Source organism: Pseudophryne corroboree, chromosome 4 (assembly GCF_028390025.1).
Source record: "Pseudophryne corroboree isolate aPseCor3 chromosome 4, aPseCor3.hap2, whole genome shotgun sequence".
Lineage (NCBI taxonomy): Eukaryota > Metazoa > Chordata > Amphibia > Anura > Myobatrachidae > Pseudophryne > Pseudophryne corroboree.
Genome location: NC_086447.1, coordinates 466996771 through 467019425, shown reverse-complemented (window position 1 = coordinate 467019425; position 22655 = coordinate 466996771). Strand labels below are relative to the sequence as shown.

Genomic DNA, 22655 nt, shown 5'->3' with positions numbered 1-22655 from the left:
GCTTTTTATTTCTTTATATTTTCATATCATTTTTTAATGATTTCTTGATATCTGAAAATGTAAATTTCATTGCAATGTTTTTGCAGTGTTAACAGAAAAGAGTATATGATGATAATTTTACAGCCTGTTAGCATAATGTCTCTGGATCAATGCTGGCATTACGAGGGGGAAAGACATGCAGCAGAATATTCACCTCTCCTTTAGTGCTGGTTGCGCTACACTATCATGTGTCTAGTAACTGATCCTAGTCCAGATTTTTACCTAGTTCTCGGAGTAAAGTTAATGTGTGAATAATAGATAAGCCTTAGCTTCTCTTCACTGGTCCCATTCCTCTAACTCAGATTCCGGGATCCCACAGTGCTTTACGCTGTGAACTATTGGGAGCTGCAGAAACATTTCACATGAAAGGGATGTGTCTGAGCTTTTTCTCACTTTTTACAAGTAGCTATTCTATCATGACAAAAATGTATGTCCTATATATAATGGGGGGTATTCAGAGTTGTTAGCAATTGGGCAAAACCATGTTGCACTGCTGGGGGGGGGGGCATATGTAACATGTGCAGAGAGATTTAGATTTGGGTGGGGTGTGGACAACCTGAAATCTAAATTGCAGTGTAAAAATAAAGCAGCCAGTATTTACCCTGCACAGAAACAAAATAACCCACCCAAATCTAACTCTCTCTGCAAATGTTATATCTACTACACCTGCAGTGGAACATGGTTTTGCCCAATTTAACTGTTTTGGTTTGCCAACACCTCTGAACCCCATGGCCAGTGACGGACTGGGGCATGAAGGGCCCACCGGGGAAATGCCGTTATAGGGGCCCATACTCTTAGGGGTGTGGCCAGCCTCCACAGAGGCTTGAATTGCACAATAGTCTTGTGCAGTGTAATGCAACATATCTACCATGTATAATACAAGTGCACAGTCTGGAACCTGTTAGCTAGAGGAAGGAGTGGGCCCTCAGACAGTGGGCCTACTGGTGGTTTCCCTGGTACCCTTGTGGGCCAGTCCGACCCTGCCCATGGCCCAGATGTAATGGCTTGCGAGACGGCCGGAGCTACGTGACTCCGGCCTAAGTAGTACGTAATGTTTGCTGCTTTAAAAAAACGTACAAGTTCGGCCAGAGTCTCGGAGCTCCAGCCGTCTCCCAAGCCATTACATCTGGCCCCGTGTGTAAATTCATATCTTTTTATGAATTCGACTTTACCAGCAATAAATCTTTGATCTAATAGGTTAAGCGCACAGACACAAGTGTCCTAATAATTTTTCATGTGACTTTATTTTTTTCCCCTCTCAATTTGTTTGCAGGATTGTTGTTTGATAGTTTATCATCCCTATAGACCCTTACTACAGTATGTACAAGATATGGGCCAAGAAGACATGCTGCTTCCACTAGCATGGTAATGTGTGCTAACATTAGTGCAACATTGAAGAAAAATGATAACAAAAATACATGTTGCTAAAATATGAAATAACACTTAAAGGTACATACCTATCTGCTATACTGGCTGTATGTACTTTATGTTACAAATCTATATGTATTCACCACCCCCTGAAATAATGTGTGAGTGCAAGATAATGATAGCAGGCCTTAAATTATAGTTTATTTTATAAAGCTGTTGGGGACGCATGATTATACCTTTCTGTCAGGGCCTTCAAAGGAGTTGGCACCAGCTGATTACAGAAGTAGGGCAACATTCTTGTTTCCTGAAACCATCAACAAACATCAATAGTGTATGCAAATACTACATTTACGGACCTCTACACACAACGTCGACAGTTTCCTGAAGTCTTCTGAATTTCTCTTAACATAGCCATGTAAGAATAAAGGGCAAGTCTGGAAACCACTATAGCAGTGTGGCTTTGTTAATGTTCTCCAGCCCGACATCTGCTTTTGGACATTAGTTCAGTTTCATATCCCCACAGTTTGCACCAGGGAGACACTGAAGCTAATTTAGGGTAAATGTTTTGTTACTTGTGATGAAAGAGCAAAATTATTACAGGCTGTTGAGACTGGATTATGTTTCACCACAATCATAGATTATGTTGTACAGGTTGAGTATCCCATATCCAAATATTTCGAAATACGGAATATTCCGAAATACAGACTTTTTTGAGTGAGAGTAAGATAGTGAAACCTTTGTTTTCTGATGGCTTAATGTACACAAACTTTGTTTAATACACAAAGTTCTTAAATGACCTTCAGGCTGTGTGTATAAGGTGTATATGAAACATAAATGCATTCTGTGCTTAGACTTAGTTCCCATCACCATGATATCTCATTATGGTATGCAATTATTCCAAAATACGGAAAAATCTGATATCCAAAATACTTCTGGTCCCAAGCATTTTGGATAAGGGATACTCAACCTGTATATAGACTAGAGAGGTTGCTTGTACTTGAGTGACCAAAACATTGCTGTTCATTCTGATTCAATATTTTGATCCTCTTAACAACTCCAATTACTGTTCGCATGACGATTTTGTCGAAATTCGATTGATAAAGTACATTGTTTTGTCTGTAAAGTGGTATACTCACCTTGTGGCGATCTTTCTGGGCAAAGCCATCTTTCAAACTCTCAGCGACCATTACAAGTCAGCGCATTAAATATAACCATAAAATGCATGAAAAAAATGTCATTTGCAATCTGCTTAGCTTTTCTTACCCAGCTCTACAGTCCTGTCTGTAGAGCTGCACAGTAACTTAAATGCATCAGTTTATTCTTTAAAACGTATATACGCACTCACCTTTTTAAATACACCATACCCAGTTCCCAGTGCTGGGACTTGATTATGCGGTGCGCCAGTGCCATGTAGCTTTATACCGCAGCCTGGGACTAAGTACTCCTGGCTTCAGTGTTGCTCCTCGCCTCCCATCTAATATGTGGTTCATTGGGGGTTAAACACCTATTGTCACAGCTGCCGGACTTTGTTAGGCACTGCAGTGCATGCCAGAACAAAGTAAAAACGCATTAATTCACATTTATGGCATGTAGCTCTGATAGTTCATTATGAAAATGAACAGCCTCAGTGCCGCTGCCCTCATCTTGGCCATGTGGGCGGGGATCCAGGCCACAGTCGTATGATACAACCTATTTTTTGATTACAGGCCTGATTGCTGAGACACTGACATTTTTTTTTATCACATATACAGTACAGTATGTTTGTAGCCAAATAGGACAGATTTTGGCTCAGAGGACACCATCATAACAGCAGCACATATAGAAACCTTAGAACTTTGTACTGACCACTTTGTCATTCACTTATTTAACATATTTGCATATAAATTGCAAAACATTATAGCACTATACATCCTAGTGCCACTACAAGGTAGTTGCTGTTGTACACTGCCAATGGTTGTGTAGTGGTTTGGATCAGTGTGACTGATCCTGGTTTTCTTTGTATCTCCATAGGAGGATAGTAAATGACACATATCGCACAGATCTTTGTCTTCTCTACCCTCCTTTCATGATTGCTCTCGGTAAGTCACTGACTTAGTTGTAATACATGCTGTTGTGACACCACTGTAGAGTATGTATATAAAACACCAGGTACAGGGCTTATTTTTAGCATCTGGTACAAGCGTCCTGTGGTTTTTTGTACTGCGCATGCGCCCCAGTGGTTAAGCCTGGAGAAGTGATAAGTGGAATGTGATAAAGCAACCAGCCAATCAGCTGCTGTCCTTTTTCAAACCCGTAATGATTGGCTGGAGCGTTATCGCCTTCCACTTATCACTTCTTTGACTGCTTTGTCACTTCTCCAGGCTTAATACATCTGCCCCTAGATTGAAATTGCTTAGAGTACTGTGCAGTTTTGATGCCCATTTCATGGTGGTAACTGGGAGGGGGTGTTAACAGGTGGTGTCGTGTCACGGGTATGTTATGTCAGGAGCTGCAATTAAAGATGCTCTTCCATTGGCATTGGCCAATGGTCCTTCAGATGTTCTGCACCTGCCATAGGTAGCTGCAATTTCTGATTGTCCGCCAATAGGGCATCTTTGTACACACTTTGGCTGCAGCATTAACATTAAAGATGCAGCAGCTACTGTAACTGTGCACCTCTTAATAACCCTCTCTGGCTTCCCATAATTAAAATTAAATCGAGGGCCATTCCATTCTTAAGAGATCCATATCATTGATAATACCGTACTAGCATTTCTCTAACGTCCTAGTGGATGCTGGGGACTCCGAAAGGACCATGGGAATAGCGGCTCCGCAGGAGACTGGGCACAAAGTAAAAGCTTTAGGACTAGCTGGTGTGCACTGGCTCCTCCCCCTATGACCCTCCTCCAAGCCTCAGTTAAGATTTTGTGCCCGAACGAGAAGGGTGCAATCTAGGTGGCTCTCCTGAGCTGCTTAGAGTAAAAGTTTAAATAGGTTTTTTATTTTTCAGTGAGACCTGCTGGCAACAGGCTCACTGCATCGAGGGACTAAGGGGAGAAGAAGCGAACTCACCTGCGTGCAGAGTGGATTGGGCTTCTTAGGCTACTGGACATTAGCTCCAGAGGGACGATCACAGGCCCAGCCATGGATGGGTCCCGGAGCCGCGCCGCCGGCCCCCTCACAGATGCTGAAGCAAGAAGAGGTCCATAAATCGGCGGCAGAAGACTTTCCTGTCTTCATAAGGTAGCGCACAGCACTGCAGCTGTGCGCCATTGCTCTCAGCACACTTCGGTCACTGAGGGTGCAGGGCGCTGGGGGGGGGCGCCCTGGGAAGCAATGAATTTACCTTATTTGGCAAAAAATACATCACATATAGCTCCTGGGCTATATGGATGTATTTAACCCCTGCCAGTTTTCCAGAAAAAAGCGGGAGAAGAGCCCGCCGTGAAGGGGGCGGGGCCTATCTCCTCAGCACACCGCCATTTTTCCCACACAGCTCCGCTGGTAGGAAGGCTCCCAGAATCTCCCCTGCAACTACAGAAACAGGGTAAAAAAGAGAGGGGGGCACTTATTTGGCAAAATAACAGATATAAGCAGCTATAAGGGATAGACACTTATTGTAAGGTTGTCCCTATACATATATAGCGCTCTGGTGTGTGCTGGCAAACTCCCTCTGTCTCCCCAAGGGGCTAAGTGGGTCCTGTCCTCTATCAGAGCATTCCCTGTGTGTGTGCTGGGTGTCGGTACGTGTGTGTCGACATGTATGAGGAGGAAAATGATGTGGAGGCGGAGCAATTGCCTATAATGGTGATGTCACCCCCTAGGGAGTCGACACCTGAATGGATGGCCGTAATTAAGGAATTACGTGACAGTGTCGGCACGTTACAGAAAACTGTTGACGACATGAGACAGCCGGCAGCTCAGTTAGTGCCTGTCCAGGCGTCTCAAACACCGTCAGGGGCTATTAAACGCCCGTTACCTCAGTGGGTCGACACGGACCCAGACACAGACACTGACTCCAGTGTCGACGGTGAAGAAACAAACGTATTTTCCAGTAGGGCCACACGTTACATGATCACGGCAATGAAGGAGGTTTTGCACATCTCTGATACTGCAAGTACCACAAAAAGGGGTATTATGTGGGGTGTGAAAAAACTACCCGTAGTTTTTCCTGAATCAGATGAATTGAATGAAGTGTGTGATGAAATCCCTTTCCACCAGAGGTTAGGGCTCGTTGGGAAACACCCCCTAGGGTGGATAAGGCGCTCACACGCTTATCAAAACAAGTGGCGTTACCGTCTCCAGAAACGGCCGCCCTTAAGGAGCCAGCAGATAGGAGGCTGGAAAATATCCTTAAAAGTATATACACTCATACTGGTGTTATACTGCGACCAGCAATCGCCTCAGCCTGGATGTGCAGTGCTGGGGTGGCTTGGTCGGATTCCCTGACTGAAAATATTGATACCCTGGACAGGGACAATATATTATGACTATAGAGCATTTAAAGGATGCATTCCTATATATGCGAGATGCACAGAGAGACATTTGCACTCTGGCATCAAGAGTAAGTGCGATGTCCATTTCTGCCAGAAGAGGATTATGGACGCGACAGTGGTCAGGGGATGCGGATTCCAAACGGCATATGGAAGTATTGCCGTATAAAGGGGAGGAGTTATTTGGGGGCGGTCTATCGGACCTGGTGGCCACGGCAACGGCTGGGAAATCCACCTTTTTACCCCAAGTCACGTCGCAGCAGAAAAAGATACCGTCTTTTCAGGCTCAGTCCTTTCGTCCCCATAAGGGCAAGCGGGCGAAAGGCCACTCATCTCTGCCCCGGGGCAGAGGAAGGGGAAAAAGACTGCAACAGACAGCTTCTTCCCACGAACAGAAGCCCTCCCCCGCTTCTGCCAAGTCCTCAGCATGACGCTGGGGCCTTACAAGCGGACTCAGGCACGGTGGGGGCCCGTCTCAAGAATTTCAGCGCGCAGTGGGCTCACTCGCAAGTGGACCCCTGGATCCTGCAGGTAGTATCTCAGGGGTACAAATTGGAATTCGAGACGTCTCCCCCTCGCCGGTTCCTGAAGTCTGCTTTACCAACGTCTCCCCCCGACAGGGAGGCGGTATTGGAAGCCATTCACAAGCTGTATTCCCAGCAAGTGATAATCAAGGTACCCCTCCTACAACAGGGAAAGGGGTATTACTCCACGCTGTTTGTGGTACCGAAGCCGGACGGCTCGGTGAGACCCATTTTAAATCTGAAAGCCTTGAACACTTACATAAAAAGGTTCAAGTTCAAGATGGAGTCACTCAGAGCAGTGATAGCGAACCTGGAAGAAGGGGACTACATGGTGTCTCTGGACATCAAGGATGCTTACCTCCATGTCCCAATTTGCCCTTCTCACCAAGGGTATCTCAGGTTTGTGGTACAGAACTGTCACTATCAGTTTCAGACGCTGCCGTTTGGATTGTCCACAGCACCCCGGGTCTTTACCAAGGTAATGGCCGAAATGATGATTCTTCTTCGAAGAAAAGGCGTCTTAATTATCCCTTACTTGGACGATCTCCTGATAAGGGCACGGTCCAGAGAACAGTTGGAGGTCGGAGTAGCACTATCTCAAATAGTACTACGACAGCACGGATGGATTCTAAATATTCCAAAATCGCAGCTGATTCCGACGACACGTCTGCTGTTCCTAGGGATGATTCTGGACACGGTACAGAAAAAGGTGTTTCTCCCGGAAGAGAAAGCCAGGGAGTTATCCGACCTAGTCAGGAAACTCCTAAGACCAGGCCAGGTGCATCAGTGCACAAGGGTCCTGGGAAAGATGGTGGCTTCTTACGAAGCGATTCCATTCGGCAGATTCCACGCAAGAACTTTTCAGTTGTATCTGCTAGACAAATGGTCCGGATCGCATCTTCAAATGCATCAGCGGATAACCCTGTCTCCAAGGACAAGGGTGTCTCTCCTGTGGTGGTTACAGAGTGCTCATCTCCTAGAGGGCCGCAGATTCGGCATTCAGGATTGGGTCCTGGTGACCACGGATGCCAGCCTGAGAGGCTGGGGAGCAGTCACACAGGGAAAAAATTTCCAGGGCTTGTGGTCAAGCATGGAAACGTCACTTCACATAAATATCCTGGAACTAAGGGCCATTTACAATGCCCTAAGTCAGGCAAGGCCTCTGCTTCAGGGTCAGCCAGTATTGATCCAGTCGGACAACATCACGGCAGTCGCCCACGTAAACAGACAGGGCGGCACAAGAAGCAGGAGGGCAATGACGGAAGTGGCAAGGATTCTTCGCTGGGCGGAAAATCATGTGATAGCACTATCAGCAGTGTTCATTCTGGGAGTGGACAACTGGGAAGCAGACTTCCTCAGCAGACACGATCTTCACCCGGGGGAGTGGGGACTTCACCCAGAAGTCTTCCACATGATTGTAAACCGTTGGGAAAAACCAAAGGTGGACATGATGGCGTCTCGCCTCAACAAAAAACTGGACAGATATTGCTCCAGGTCAAGGGACCCTCAGGCAATAGCTGTGGACGCTCTGGTAACACCGTGGGTGTACCGGTCAGTGTATGTGTTCCCTCCTCTTCCTCTCATACCAAAAGTACTGAGAATCATAAGAAGGAGAGGAGTAAAGACTATACTCGTGGCTCCGGATTGGCCAAGAAGGACTTGGTACCCGGAAATTCAAGAGATGCTCACGGAAGACCCGTGGCCTCTACCTCTAAGACAGGACCTGCTCCAGCAGGGACCATGTCTGTTCCAAGACTTACCGCGGCTGCGTTTGACGGCATGGCGGTTGAACGCCGGATCCTGAAGGAAAAAGGCATTCCGGATGAAGTCATCCCTACCCTGATCAAAGCCAGGAAGGATGTAACCGTACAACATTATCACCGTATTTGGCGTAAATATGTTGCGTGGTGCGAGGCCAGGAAGGCCCCTACGGAGGAATTTCAACTGGGTCGATTCCTGCATTTCCTGCAAACAGGACTGTCTATGGGCCTCAAATTAGGGTCCATTAAGGTTCAAATTTCGGCCCTGTCGATATTCTTCCAAGAAGAACTAGCTTCTGTTCCTGAAGTTCAGACGTTTGTCAAGGGAGTACTGCATATACAGCCTCCTTTTGTGCCTCCAGTGGCACCTTGGGATCTCAATGTAGTGTTGGGATTCCTAAAATCACATTGGTTTGAACCACTCACCACTGTGGACTTGAAATATCTCACATGGAAAGTGGTAATGCTGTTAGCCCTGGCTTCAGCCAGGCGTGTATCAGAATTGGCGGCTTTATCCTATAAAAGCCCTTACCTAATTTTTCATACGGACAGGGCAGAATTGAGGACTCGTCCTCAATTTCTCCCTAAGGTGGTTTCAGCATTTCACTTAAACCAACCTATTGTGGTTCCTGCGGCTACTAGGGACTTGGAGGATTCCAAGTTGCTGGACGTAGTCAGGGCCCTGAAAATATATGTTTCCAGGACGGCTGGAGTCAGAAAATCTGACTCGCTGTTTATCCTGTATGCACCCAACAAGCTGGGTGCTCCTGCTTCTAAGCAGACGATTGCTCGTTGGATTTGTAGTACAATTCAGCTTGCACATTCTGTGGCAGGCCTGCCACAGCCAAAATCTGTAAAAGCCCATTCCACACGGAAAGTGGGCTCATCTTGGGCGGCTGCCCGAGGGGTCTCGGCTTTACAACTTTGCCGAGCAGCTACTTGGTCAGGGGCAAACACGTTTGCTAAATTCTACAAATTTGATACCCTGGCTGAGGAGGACCTGGAGTTCTCTCATTCGGTGCTGCAGAGTCATCCGCACTCTCCCGCCCGTTTGGGAGCTTTGGTATAATCCCCATGGTCCTTTCGGAGTCCCCAGCATCCACTAGGACGTTAGAGAAAATAAGAATTTACTTACCGATAATTCTATTTCTCATAGTCCGTAGTGGATGCTGGGCGCCCATCCCAAGTGCGGATTGTCTGCATTACTTGTACATAGTTATTGTTACAAAAATCGGGTTATTGTTGTTGTGAGCCATCTTTTCAGAGGCTCCTTCTGTTATCATGCTGTTAACTGGGTTCAGATCACAAGTTGTACGGTGTGATTGGTGTGGCTGGTATGAGTCTTACCCGGGATTCAAAATTCTTCCTTATTGTGTACGCTCGTCCGGGCACAGTATCCTAACTGAGGCTTGGAGGAGGGTCATAGGGGGAGGAGCCAGTGCACACCAGCTAGTCCTAAAGCTTTTACTTTGTGCCCAGTCTCCTGCGGAGCCGCTATTCCCCATGGTCCTTTCGGAGTCCCCAGCATCCACTACGGACTATGAGAAATAGAATTATCGGTAAGTAAATTCTTATTTTTAACATCCTTCTTGTGAGGATGAAGGAGGCTATTCTCATTAGTAAGTAGAGTATATGTAATATTTCTTCACTGTGACAAAAGATATAGACATTCCCAATGATTAAAAATGAAGATAGGAATATAGTTATATACAGATTGAGTCTCCCATATCTAAATAATTATAATTAAAAATACAAAATAATTAAAAATACCAAAAAGTTTTGCGCACGTCTGAGATGGTGACACTTTTGCTTTATGATTATACAATGTACACAAACGTTTTCATACACAAAATTATTAAAAATTTGGTATAAAATGACCTTCAGGCTATGTGTATATGAAACATAAATGCATTTGGGTGATTCTCCGGAAAGTGAACATAAAGTCCTGTGTATCACACGCTTGTAATTTGTTTTTCCTTTTAAACTGGTCTGTTAAGAAATTGTTCTTAAATGAAAATGTAATTACATAGGGGTATATTCAATTAAAGTCGGATCCATTCTGACATGTATTTGTCGGAATGGATCCGACAACCCCTATTCAGTCCCATCTTAATTCAACTTTTTCAAGTCGAATTGAGATGGGACGCAGAGGAGGAGAAGGGGGGAGACCAGCGGGGGGACAGCCGGCGGGCATACAGGGAAGATCAGCGCTACAGTAGCGCTGCAGCAGGATGTCACTCAGCCGCCCGACCTCACGTCAGCATCCAGCTGCAGCGCTACTGTAGCACTGATCTCCCTGTATGCCCGCCGGCTGTACCCCCGTCTCCCTGCGGCCCCCCTCGCCTCCTGTGGTCCGCATCTCAGTCCGACATCATTTTGATGTCGGACTGAGATGGTCGAAAAGGGGGCCAAAACCTGTCGGTTTTGGCCGCGTTTTCGACACAAGCACGTGGAACGGCAGCTGTTCCGCAGATCCACGTGCTTTTCGACAAGTCAAATTCATCGACTTGTTGAAAAATTTTGGGAAATATTGAATAGGTCGACGGCAGTTTTCGACTTCAATTGAATATACCCCTTAGTAGCAATGCCTACCCCTATAACTTAAGACCAACTAAAATCTTGGTATTTTGGTATCTCATTATGGCATGCACATATTCCAAAATATGGAAACATCCCAAATACTTCTGGGTTCCAAAGCTTTCGGATATGGGAGACTCAACCTGTATATGCAGGTGTTTTACTGGGAAGGACAGTAATATTTGTACTGTCGCAGATCTGAAGTTCAAGTCATTTAGTTGTCCCCTAGCGCAGTCTACTGTGAGGAAAAATAAAAGTATAATTTTTTTTTGCCATTTAAAGTATTGTTTGTAATATGACATACGTAGTACTTATTTACATGTCTGCTTTTCTTTCAGCCTGCCTGCATGTGGCTTGTGTTGTTCAGCAGAAGGATGCACGACAGTGGTTTGCAGAGCTTTCTGTAGACATGGAAAAGGTGCGATTTATCATTTCAATACTTTGACATTCTTCATAAAAAGTCAATTGGGTAAATTTACTAAGATGGGAGTTCTGTTTAAGATGGGATGTTGCCCATAGCAACCAATCAGATTCCAGGTACAGATGTGTCCACTGTTATCTTGTGGATCCATCTGTATTATCTTCTAGAAGGTGCTAGATAAGTAAAAAGTAGAATATGATTGGTTGCTATGGGCAACATCCCATCTTAAATAGAACTTACATCTTAGTAAGTTTACCCCAATAACTTTTGCATGTACCTCTGATTTAAAGTTCTGCTGTTTTGCAGTAATCAACTTTTCACTTACTGCTGCTTTTACTACTATACATGCATTTGTATCCTCAAGTATAGACTTCTGTAATGCACTCTACTTGAGTCTGTCAGGAAAATAATTGCACCGCTTGCAGCTGGCACAACTAACCGACCCCCTTCCTGCTACATTACACCCACCCTCCACCTGGCTGCTTGTTAGGCAGTTACTCTATTTCAAGTTTGACTTGCTGCTCTTGAAAGGCCTTCATAACCTGGGTTCAAGGTACTTGAAACTTCTGCTTCCTTCTCCCACTTGCTTACTTTTATCCACAGATGAATGACCGTTAGTAGTAAATAGAATATCCCATACTTCATTTGGGGCTTGAGCTTTTGGCTTTGTGACTCCTACTCTCTGCCTCGCACAGTGCAGTAGATCTCCCCTCTAGAAATATTAAAAAAACCTTTCAAGACTCACCTGTTTACTCTAGCATTTCAGTAATGCCCCTTAATTTTAAGAAAGAGTGAGAAACAAACACATGTTTACCACTCTCTTATGTAGTTTAATATATTTTATAAGTTTTTGTTTTATTTTTAATCTGCAAATGGAAATTTACTGAGGGGTAAATTAACAAAGTGTTGTGGCAGTTTATTGGCGGGATTTCATTTATTCCTGTAGAGAGTATCCAAGAGAGACCTCTCAGTTATTCTAGGGGTCTCTAACTGAGCAAGCAGTTGTGTTTTGGGGTTTTCATTTGGTCAAGACCATCAATATTACTTTGGATCAGAGGGGACCGGATTTCTTCTATTAATAGTAAATAAAAGAAAGGGGAGAATGAGGGGCATCGGGGTGTATTTTTCTTTTTTTTCTACAGGTGCCATTGGTCTCTTAATGCCCAGATATGCTCGCACTTCTGTTTCTCAAAGTACCATCATGCCCTGGCAGGCTTTATAGGATCCGTAGTCCAGATGTGAAGAATAATATTACTACTACTCTTGTTACCTCTCACAGCCCCAGAGGTGTGGAGAAGAGCAATAGGGCTCCACTTATTTAGGGATTCCAGCTCTGGGCTGAGCAGTCTAAGTCTAGATGACAGCATGTTTCTCCATGGCTGTTTTAACGTAGTGCTGGTTGGTGAAAATTACAGGGGGACCTATTATCCAATACCAGCCTAGGTTAAGAAAGCTTTATAAAGTACTTCTTCCCTGTCCACCAGAGATGTGATTTAAAATGCCACACTAACAGTGTAATCTTTTTTATTAAAGGTCCTCATTTGTCTATCTTACGTTCTTATATTTGGTCATCTGCTTGTATTACCAGATATTAGAAATTATTAGAGTCATCCTGAAGCTTTATGAACAGTGGAAAAACTTTGATGAACGGAAAGAAATGGCTGCCATTCTTGGTAAAATGCCAAAGCCAAAGCCACCGCCTAACAGGTAAAGGAAAAAAGTTTGCATGTATTAAAAAAATGAATTGATTATACAGCACAGTTTTATTCCTTCCTCCCACTATTGTGTCTGTAAGCACTATCAGTAGGCACTGTACATGCCATTGTTTTCTCTGTACCCTTCACATTTTTTTCTTTTTTAAAAGCTTTTACATCAGAGCAACAATTAGTGTAAACTCGATACCATTGAAAAGGCTTATTCTTGGTGTCAGAGAAATGCTCTATCAAATTAATTTCTAAATCACCTAAATAATTGATTGATGATACCATTTCAAAATGAAGGAGAACCAGAGAATATATCAGCAGAGAATGCCATAGTCTCTCCAGCTGTAACAGTGAACAGTCTCTCACTTCCACACACCTGAACATGAGAATTAATTTACTAAATCTTTAGTAAGCATACATATATTCAATACAGATACGTCATAACCTGAGGTGTTTTTTTTTTTCCATTGTAAGCTTGCTCTGAGCCCCTTTCTGCTGTATTCTTGTTGGAAACCTTTCCCTAAAACTGTATCCTGTTTTCAAAATGTGCTGACAAGTGACTTGGACAGTTGTTAGTGTATTTCAATCACATGCATCTATACCATGTTTCTGCATACCAGGATTGCATAATAACGGTGGTATGTATCCAGTCTGAGAGTCCCACTTGCACCATCTTAAGGAACCGGGTAGGCTAACAAATTGTCCCTAATCCCACCTCTGATCCTTTGCCTGGGTGGGCGTCACAAATATTAAAACCATACAAACCATACAATTTCTAATACAGAAAAAGGTTGCATGATCACAATTCAAACATTACAAATGTATTAATAATAATCATTGCAATAAAATGTTGCATTTCGAGCTTGGTTCTTCGCATAGTTATGGCCACAAGTAACGGCTTGCCCACCGCGTCCAGGTGACCTCATTAGTCGGGAAAGTCCCTAACACTTTGGGGGGTACAAATCCTGGGCACAAGAGCCGCCAAAATGAAGCAGCAGACCCCAGGGCAACACAAAAGTGAAAAAATATATAGTGAAAATAGGTTAGTGAGAGAGTCTGCTGAAAAGAGCAGGGGTAAATTAGTGAGAGGTAATGAAGTGAGAGATAAAGTAGTGAAAAGTGAAGGAAGGAAATGAATTACATTGAAACAAAACACACGATAGGGATGAAAGTAAATATGAAAATAAGTGTTAATATGTGTTGCTCCTAAGGCAAAACAGCCACAACAGTCCAGGGGGACCCACACCCGGGAAATGCACCCCCATCTGATAATCCAATATACATTTGTGCAGGACTCACCTTGCTCTGCATGCAGTCTAAGAAATGTCAGGAACCTAATTAAATCCAATTTCTCTATCGTCCTAGTGGATGCTGGGGTTCCTGAAAGGACCATGGGGAATAGCGGCTCCGCAGGAGACAGGGCACAAAAAGTAAAGCTTTAGGATCAGGTGGTGTGCACTGGCTCCTCCCCCTATGACCCTCCTCCAAGCCTCAGTTAGGTTTTTGTGCCCGGCCGAGAAGGGTGCAATCTAGGTGGCTCTCCTAAAGAGCTGCTTAGAAAAGTTTAGCTTAGGTTTTTTATTTTACAGTGAGTCCTGCTGGCAACAGGATCACTGCATCGAGGGACTTAGGGGAGAAGAAGTGAACTCACCTGCGTGCAGGATGGATTGGCTTCTTTGGCTACTGGACATTAGCTCCAGAGGGACGATCACAGGTACAGCCTGGATGGTCACCGGAGCCTCGCCGCCGGCCCCCTTGCAGATGCTGAAAAGAGAAGAAGGTCCAGAATCGGCGGCAGAAGACTCCTCAGTCTTCTTAAGGTAGCGCACAGCACTGCAGCTGTGCGCCATTGCTCTCAGCACACTTCACACGGCAGTCACTGAGGGTGCAGGGCGCTGGGGGGGGGCGCCCTGGGCAGCAATGAAAATCCTTTTTTTGGCAAAAAATACCTCACATATAGCCTCCGGGGCTATATGGAGATATTTAACCCCTGCCAGAATCCATTTTTAAGCGGGAGACGAGCCCGCCGAAAAGGGGGCGGGGCCTATCTCCTCAGCACACAGCGCCATTTCCTCACACAGTTCCGCTGGTCAGGAAGGCTCCCAGGCTCTCCCCTGCACTGCACTACAGAAACAGGGTTAAATCAAGAGAGGGGGGGCAAAATTTGGCGAAATTGTGATTTTATAAAAGCAGCTATAAGGGAGCACTTATTATAAGGCTATCCCTGTAAAATATAGCGCTTTGGTGTGTGCTGGCAAACTCTCCCTCTGTCTCCCCAAGGGGCTAGTGGGGTCCTGTCTTCTATCAGAGCATTCCCTGTGTGTGTGTGTGCTATATGTCGGTACGTGTGTGTCGACATGTATGAGGACGATGTTGGTGAGGAGGCGGAGCAAATTGCCTGTAATGGTGATGTCACTCTCTAGGGAGTCGACACCGGAATGGATGGCTTATTTATGGAATTACGTGATAATGTCAACACGCTGCAAGGTCGGTTGGCGACATGAGACGGCTGGCAAACAAATTAGTACCTGTCCAGGCGTCTCAAACACCGTCAGGGGCGTTAAAACGTCCTTTTACCTCAGTCGGTCGACGGACACAGACACGGACACTGATTTCAGTGTCGACGGTGAAGAAACAAACGTATTTCCCTTTAGGGCCACACGTTACATGTTAAGGGCAATGAAGGAGGTGTTACATATTTCTGATACTACAAGTACCACAAAAGAGGGTATTATGTGGGATGTGAAAAAACTACCTGTAGTTTTTCCTGAATCAGATAAATTAAAGGAAGTGTGTGATGATGCGTGGGTTCCCCCCGATAGAAAATTATTGGCGGTATACCCTTTCCCGCCAGAAGTTAGGGCGCGTTGGGAAACACCCTTTAGGGTGGATAAGGCGCTCACACGCTTATCAAAACAAGTGGCGGTACCGTCTATAGATAGGGCCGTCCTCAAGGAGCCAGCTGACAGGAGGCTGGAAAATATCATAAAAAGTATATACACACATACTGGTGTTATACTGCGACCAGCGATCGCCTCAGCCTGGATGTGCAGAGCTGGGGTGGCTTGGTCGGATTCCCTGACTAAAAATATTGATACCCTTGACAGGGACAGTATTTTATTGACTATAGAGCATTTAAAGGATGCATTTCTATATATACGAGATGCACAGAGGGATATTTGCACTCTGGCATCAAGAGTAAGTGCGATGTCCATATCTGCCACAAGATGTTTATGGACACGACAGTGGTCAGGTGATGCAGATTCCAAACGGCACAAAGGTGTATTGCCGTATAAAGGAAGAGGAGTTATTTGGGGTCGGTCCATCGGACCTGGTAGCCACGGCAACTGCTGGAAAATCCACCGTTTTTACCCTAAGTCACATCTCTGCAGAAAAAGACACCGTCTTTTCAGCCTCAGTCCTTTCGTCCCTATAAGAGTCATATCTGCCCAGGGATAGAGGAAAGGGAAGAAGACTGCAGCAGGCAGCCCATTCCCAGGAACAGAAGCCTTCCACCGCTTCTGCCAAGCTCTCAGCATGACGCTGGGACCGTACAGGACCCCTGGATCCTACAAGTAGTATCCCAGGGGTACAGATTGGAATGTCGAGACGTTTCCCCCTCGCAGGCTCCTGAAGTCTGCTTTACCAAGGTCTCCCTCCGACAAGGAGGCAGTATGGGAAACAATTCACAAGCTGTATTCCCAGCAGGTGATAATCAAATTACCCCTCCTACAACAAGGAAAGGGGTATTATTCCACACTATATTGTGGTACTGAAGCCAGAAGGCTAGGTGAGACCTATTCTAAATCTAAATCTAAAAAAATTTGAACACTTACAAAGGTTCAAATCAAGATGGAGTCACTCAGAGCAGTGATAACGAACCAGGAAGAAGGGGACTATATAGTGTCCCGGGACATCAGGGATGCTTACCTCCATGTCCCAAATTTGCCCTTCTCACTAAGGGTACTTCAGGTTCGTGGTACAGAACTGTCACTATCAGTTTCAGACGCTGCCGTTTGGATTGTCCACGGCACCCCGGGTCTTTACCAAGGTAATGGCCGAAATGATGATTCTTCTTCAAAGAAAAGGCGTCTTAATTATCCCTTACTTGGACGATCTCCTGATAAGGGCAAAGTCCAGAGAACAGTTGGAGGTCGGAGTAGCACTATCTCGGATACTGCTACAACAGCACGGGTGGATTCTAAATATTCCAAAATCGCAGCTGTTCCCGACGACACGTCTGCTGTGCCTAGGGATGATTCTGGACACAGTCCAGAAAAAGGTGTTTCTCCCGGAAGAGAAAGCCAGGGAGTTATCCGAGCTAGTCAGGAACCTCCTAAAACCAGGAAAAGAGGCTTCCTACGAAGCAATTCCATTCGGCAGATTTCACGCAAGAACTTTTCAGTGGGATCTGCTGGACAAATGGTCCGGATCGCATCTTCAGATGCATCAGCGGATAACCCTATATCCAAGGACAAGGGTGTCTCTCCTGTGGTGGTTACAGAGTGCTCATCTTCTAGAGGGCCGCAGATTCGGCATTCAGGATTGGATGCTGGTGACCACGGAGGCCAGCCCGAGAGGCTGGGGAGCAGTCACACAAGGAAAAAATTTCCAGGGAGTGTGATCAAGTCTGGAGATTTTTCTCCACATAAATATACTGGAGCTAGGGGTAATTTTATAATGCTCTAAGCTTAGCAAGACCTCTGCTTCAAGGTCAGCCTGTATTGATCCAGTGGGAAAAACATCACGGCAGTCGCCCACGTAAACAGACAGGGCGGCACAAGAAGCAGGAGGGCAATGGCAAAAACTGCAAGGACTTTTCGCTGGGCGGAAAATCATGTGATAGCACTGTCAGCAGTGTTTCATTCCGGGAATGGAAACTGGGAAGCAGACTTCCTCAGCAGGCACGACCTCCACCCGGGAGAGTGGAAACTTCATCGGGAAGTTTTTCCACATGATTGTGAACCGTTGGGAAATACCAAAGGTGGACATGATGGCGTCCCGTCTGAACAAAAAACGGGACAGGTATTGCGCCAGGTCAAGAGACCCTCAGGCAATAGCTGTGGACATTCTGGTAACACCGTGGGTGTACCAGTCGGTGTATGTGTTCCCTCCTCTGCTTCTCATACCTAAGGTACTGAGAATTATAAGACGTAGAGGAGTAAGAACTATACTCATGGCTCCGGATTGGCCAAGAAGGACTTGGTACCCGGAACTTCAAGAGATGCTCACAGAGGACTTATGGCCTCTGCCGCTAAGAAGGGACTTGCTTCAGCAAGTACCATGTCTGTTCCAAGACTTACCGCAGCTGCGTTTGACGGCATGGCGGTGGAACGCCGGATCCTAAGGGAAAAAGGCATTCCGGAAGAGGTCATTCCTACCCTGGTCAAAGCCAGGAAGGAGGTGACCGCACAACATTATCACCACATGGGGCGAAAATATGTTGCGTGGTGTGAGGCCAGGAAGGCCCCATGAAGAAATTTCAACTCGGTCGATTCCTGCATTTCCTGCAAACAGGAGTGTCTATGGGCCTCAAATTGGGGTCCATTAAGGTTCAAATTTCGGCCCTGTCGATTTTCTTCCAGAAAGAATTGGCTTCAGTTCCTGAAGTCCAGAAGTTTGTCAAGGGAGTATTGCATATACAACCCCCTTTTGTGCCTCCAGTGGCACTGTGGGATCTCAACGTAGTTCTGGGATTCCTCAAATCACATTGGTTTAAAACCAGTCAAATCTGTGGATTTGAAGCATCTCACATGAAAAGTGACCATGCTCTTGGCCCTGGCCTGGGCCAGGCGAGTGTCAAATTGGTGGTTTTTTTCTCAAAAAAGCCCATATCTGTTTGTCCATTCGGACAGGGCAGAGCTGCGGACTCGTCCCCAGTTCTCTCCCTAAGGTGGTGTCAGTGTTTCACCTGAACCAGCTTATTGTGGTGCCTTGCGCCTACTAAGGACTTGGAGGACTCCAAGTTGCTAGATGTTGTCAGGGCCCTGAAAATATAGGTTCCAGGACGGCTGGAGTCAGGAAAACTGACTTGCTGTTATCCTGTATGCACCCAACAAACTGGGTGCTCTTGCTTCTAAGCAGACTATTGCTAGTTGGATGTGTAATACAATTCAGCTTGCACATTCTGTGGCAGGCCTGCCACAGCCAAAATATGTAAATGCCCATTCCACAAGGAAGGTGGGCTCATCTTGGGCGGCTGCCCGAGGGGTCTCGGCTTTACAACTTTGCTGAGCGGCTGCTTAGTCAGGGGCAAACACGTTTGTAAAATCCTACAAATTTGATACCCTGGCTAAGGAGGACCTGGAGTTCTCTCATTCGGTGCTGCAGAGTCATCCGCACTCTCCCGCCTGTTTGGGAGCTTTGGTATAATCCCCATGGTCCTTTCAGGAACCCCAGCATCCACTAGGACGATAGAGAAAATAAGAATTTACTTACCGATAATTCTATTTCTCGGAGTCCGTAGTGGATGCTGGGCGCCCATCCCAAGTGCGGATTATCTGCAATACTTGTACATAGTTACAAAAATCGGGTTATTATTGTTGTGAGCCATCTTTTCAGAGGCTCCGCTGTTATCATACTGTTAACTGGGTTCAGATCACAGGTTGTACAGTGTGATTGGTGTGGCTGGTATGAGTCTTACCCGGGATTCAAAATCCTTCCTTATTGTGTACGCTCGTCCGGGCACAGTATCCTAACTGAGGCTTGGAGGAGGGTCATAGGGGGAGGAGCCAGTGCACACCACCTGATCCTAAAGCTTTACTTTTTGTGCCCTGTCTCCTGCGGAGCCGCTATTCCCCATGGTCCTTTCAGGAACCCCAGCATCCACTACGGACTCCGAGAAATAGAATTATCGGTAAGTAAATTCTTATTATATAGGACAGGTGGGCGTGGGTGCTACCACCAGGCAGAAGGGGTCTCTGGCCTGGTCTCTCTCACTAATTTACCCCTGCTCTTTTCAGCAGCCTCTCTCACTGACCTATTTTCACTTTTTCACTATATATTTTTTCACTTTTGTGTTGCCCTGGGGTCACTCAGCTGCTTCATTTTGGGGGGGGGGTCCCACGCCCAGGATTTGTACCCCCCAAAATGTTAGGGACTTGCCCAACTAATGAGGACACCTGGACGCGGTGGGCAAGCCATTACTTATGGCCATAACTATGCGAAGAACCTCACTCGAATGCTACATTTTATTGCAATGATTATTATTAATAATTTAGTAATGTTTGAATTGTGCACCTGCAACCTTTTTCTTTGTATGCAGTTCTACGGAAAGGTCTCCGCAGGGTCGCACCCCTCATTACCGGTGTGCACCCCAGGACCCCTACCCTGTAATCTCTAATAAAGAGCTGTAAACATTGGATAATTCCAAACACACACTAAAACTAGTCTCTTCAGCTGTGTTTGATATTTTTATTTATATTTTTTATTTTATTTCTAGTGTTTTAGCATTTTAGATATTGAATTGACATAACAAGCGCTCTATATATCCATCTTTACATTTGTATTTTTAATTTACTACCTGTACAATTATACTTTCAAACTCTTCACTTTCATTTTCTCACAGGTATCCTCCCAAATGCCTTCCTAAAAATGTACTGTCCTATTATGTTGTATCTTGCCGTGGTTCTTTTATGTTCACTCTATCATAACTTTTCTCTTACATTAATAATTCAGCATAATCTATCTTTTTTGGAAGATTTCTAGCATTTTTTAATATACGTATAATTATTCTATTACCATTTTAATTCTAAACACCTCTAATTTATTTTGTTCTCACTCTGTCTCTTGCTCCTCTACCAATTATCTTTGCAAAACGGCTTCCTGGTTACAGTCTTGCCCATTGTTTCCATGTTTCATCTAATTTGCAATGTTTTACAGTCATATAGACAGACTATTAACCAATCATGCATAACTATACTACCCTGTTACAAGGTTAGGGCCACTTTGTAACTGCGGCAACTGCTTAGTTAAAACTGTAGTCTAACATTCTGTGCCTTGTTCACATTTACAGTGAAGGAGAACAGGGACCAAATGGAAGCCAAAGCTCCAGTTACAATCAATCCTGAAACTTTCCACATCATCCAGTACTGGACCAACCTGGATTAATATTTTGCCATAGTGCTCATCCACACCGTGTACTGATGTAGTATTTTTTTCAATAAGTGGAACATGCTGACTTATTTTATTTTTTCCTTCCATAACGAGAGGCACAAACGTTAAAACATTCTTGACTGAGGTCTTGTGAAAATGAACACTTGGCACTGTTCTTAGGGGGTCATTCCGAGTTGATTGCTTGCTAGCTATTTTTTGCAGAGCTGCGAACAGATAGTCGCCGCCTATAGGGGAGTGTTTTTTTTTTTTGTTTTGTAAGTGTGCGAACGCATGTGCAGCCGAGCACTACAAAAAAGTTTTGTGCAGTTTCTGAGTAGCCCAGAACTTACTCAGCCGCTGCAATCACTTCAGCCTGTCCGGGATCAGAATTGACGTTGGGAACCCTCCGAGCGCACGCATGTACACGCCTGCGTTTGTCCAACCACTCCCAGAAAACGGTCAGTTGCCACCCATAAACGCTTTCTTCCTGTCAATCTCCTTGCGATCGGCTGTGCGAATGGATTCTTTGTTAAATCCCTCACACAACAACGGATCCGCTTTGTATCCGTACAACGTGCCTGTGCATTGCGGTACATACATATGCACAATTCTGACCCGATCGCAGCGCAGCGAAAAAACCTAGCGTGCGATCAGGTCGGAATGACCCCCTTAAGCCTCAGTTTCATCTATCAAACAATTGCACATATTCGTGTTCTGCAATAGTAAAATGGCTAAAAACAGATCTTAGCCAACCGTAACACAATCCTCATAATGTATTAGGATTAAATGATATTGCAGTATGGTGGTCTTTCTCTTGGTTAATTTTCTTGTTTTCAGGATATATTTTTATCTGACACACAGTTTACACAAAGAGAAACAATGTATAGGTGGTATTATTGGATGTAGGTCATTTCTCTTGCATAGGATAGGAGTGGAATAGTCTCTTTGTAGTCAGATTCTAAAATGAAGACCACATAATGATAAACCCCAAATCAGGGATATATGTGTATGTAAATTACTAGAGAAACATGTTAGGAATAAATGTACTTACATGAAGAGAGACCAGTATTCTCATCCACACAAGTCACTGTAACTTACATAGAAACTGACAGCAGATAAGAGCCACTTGGTCCATCTAGTCTGCACCTTTTAACTCGAATAAAGGACATGAAACCGAGCCACTCAGATCCTATGATCGCCCAATATCCAGCACACTGTTCCAAACATTAAGTTCTTTTATGGTATGGAAACTTTACCACATGTATTTCACTTTGTAAATTGTTTATTTTATTTAAATAGAGTATGAATCTTAAATACAGGTTTTATTCAGCTATTACTAACATTCACATGTATTTAGATTTATTTGAGGTGGTGTTCAAAATGGAACTCATTTGAGATACCAGTGAGATAGTCAAGGGGGTTATTTTTCTCCTTGCCACTGGGCTCCAAACCATAAGAAATATAGAACACAGTAATCTAGCCTATTCTCCATCTGAGATGGCCGGTATCATAATTTGCATTTACATAGCAAACATGAAATAGCTCAATTTCTGTTACAGTTTGGGAGTTTTATATCTACTTTTTTTGTGATAGTTATTAGTAACAATTTTATGTAAGTCAACAGTTTTATATTTAGATAACTTTTGACTGGACCTTTGGCATTAACTGGTCTAGCATTGTACAGTGCTAGTATTGTT

At 44.8% G+C, this 22655-nt stretch overlaps 1 protein-coding gene across 1 annotated transcript in view; it reads left to right on the top strand.

Moving 5' to 3' along the window:
- The window catches only part of CCNC (cyclin C), a 54991-nt gene extending 33231 nt beyond the window's left edge, over positions 1 to 21760 (top strand). The window contains exons 8-12 of the mRNA XM_063917035.1: positions 1313 to 1404; positions 3418 to 3485; positions 11079 to 11158; positions 12750 to 12868; positions 20879 to 21760. Of these exons, the coding sequence (XP_063773105.1) occupies positions 1313 to 1404; positions 3418 to 3485; positions 11079 to 11158; positions 12750 to 12868; positions 20879 to 20933 (414 nt within the window). The 3' untranslated portion in view covers positions 20934 to 21760. The remainder of the gene's footprint in view (positions 1 to 1312; positions 1405 to 3417; positions 3486 to 11078; positions 11159 to 12749; positions 12869 to 20878) is intronic.
- The last annotated feature ends 895 nt before the right edge of the window (positions 21761 to 22655 follow it).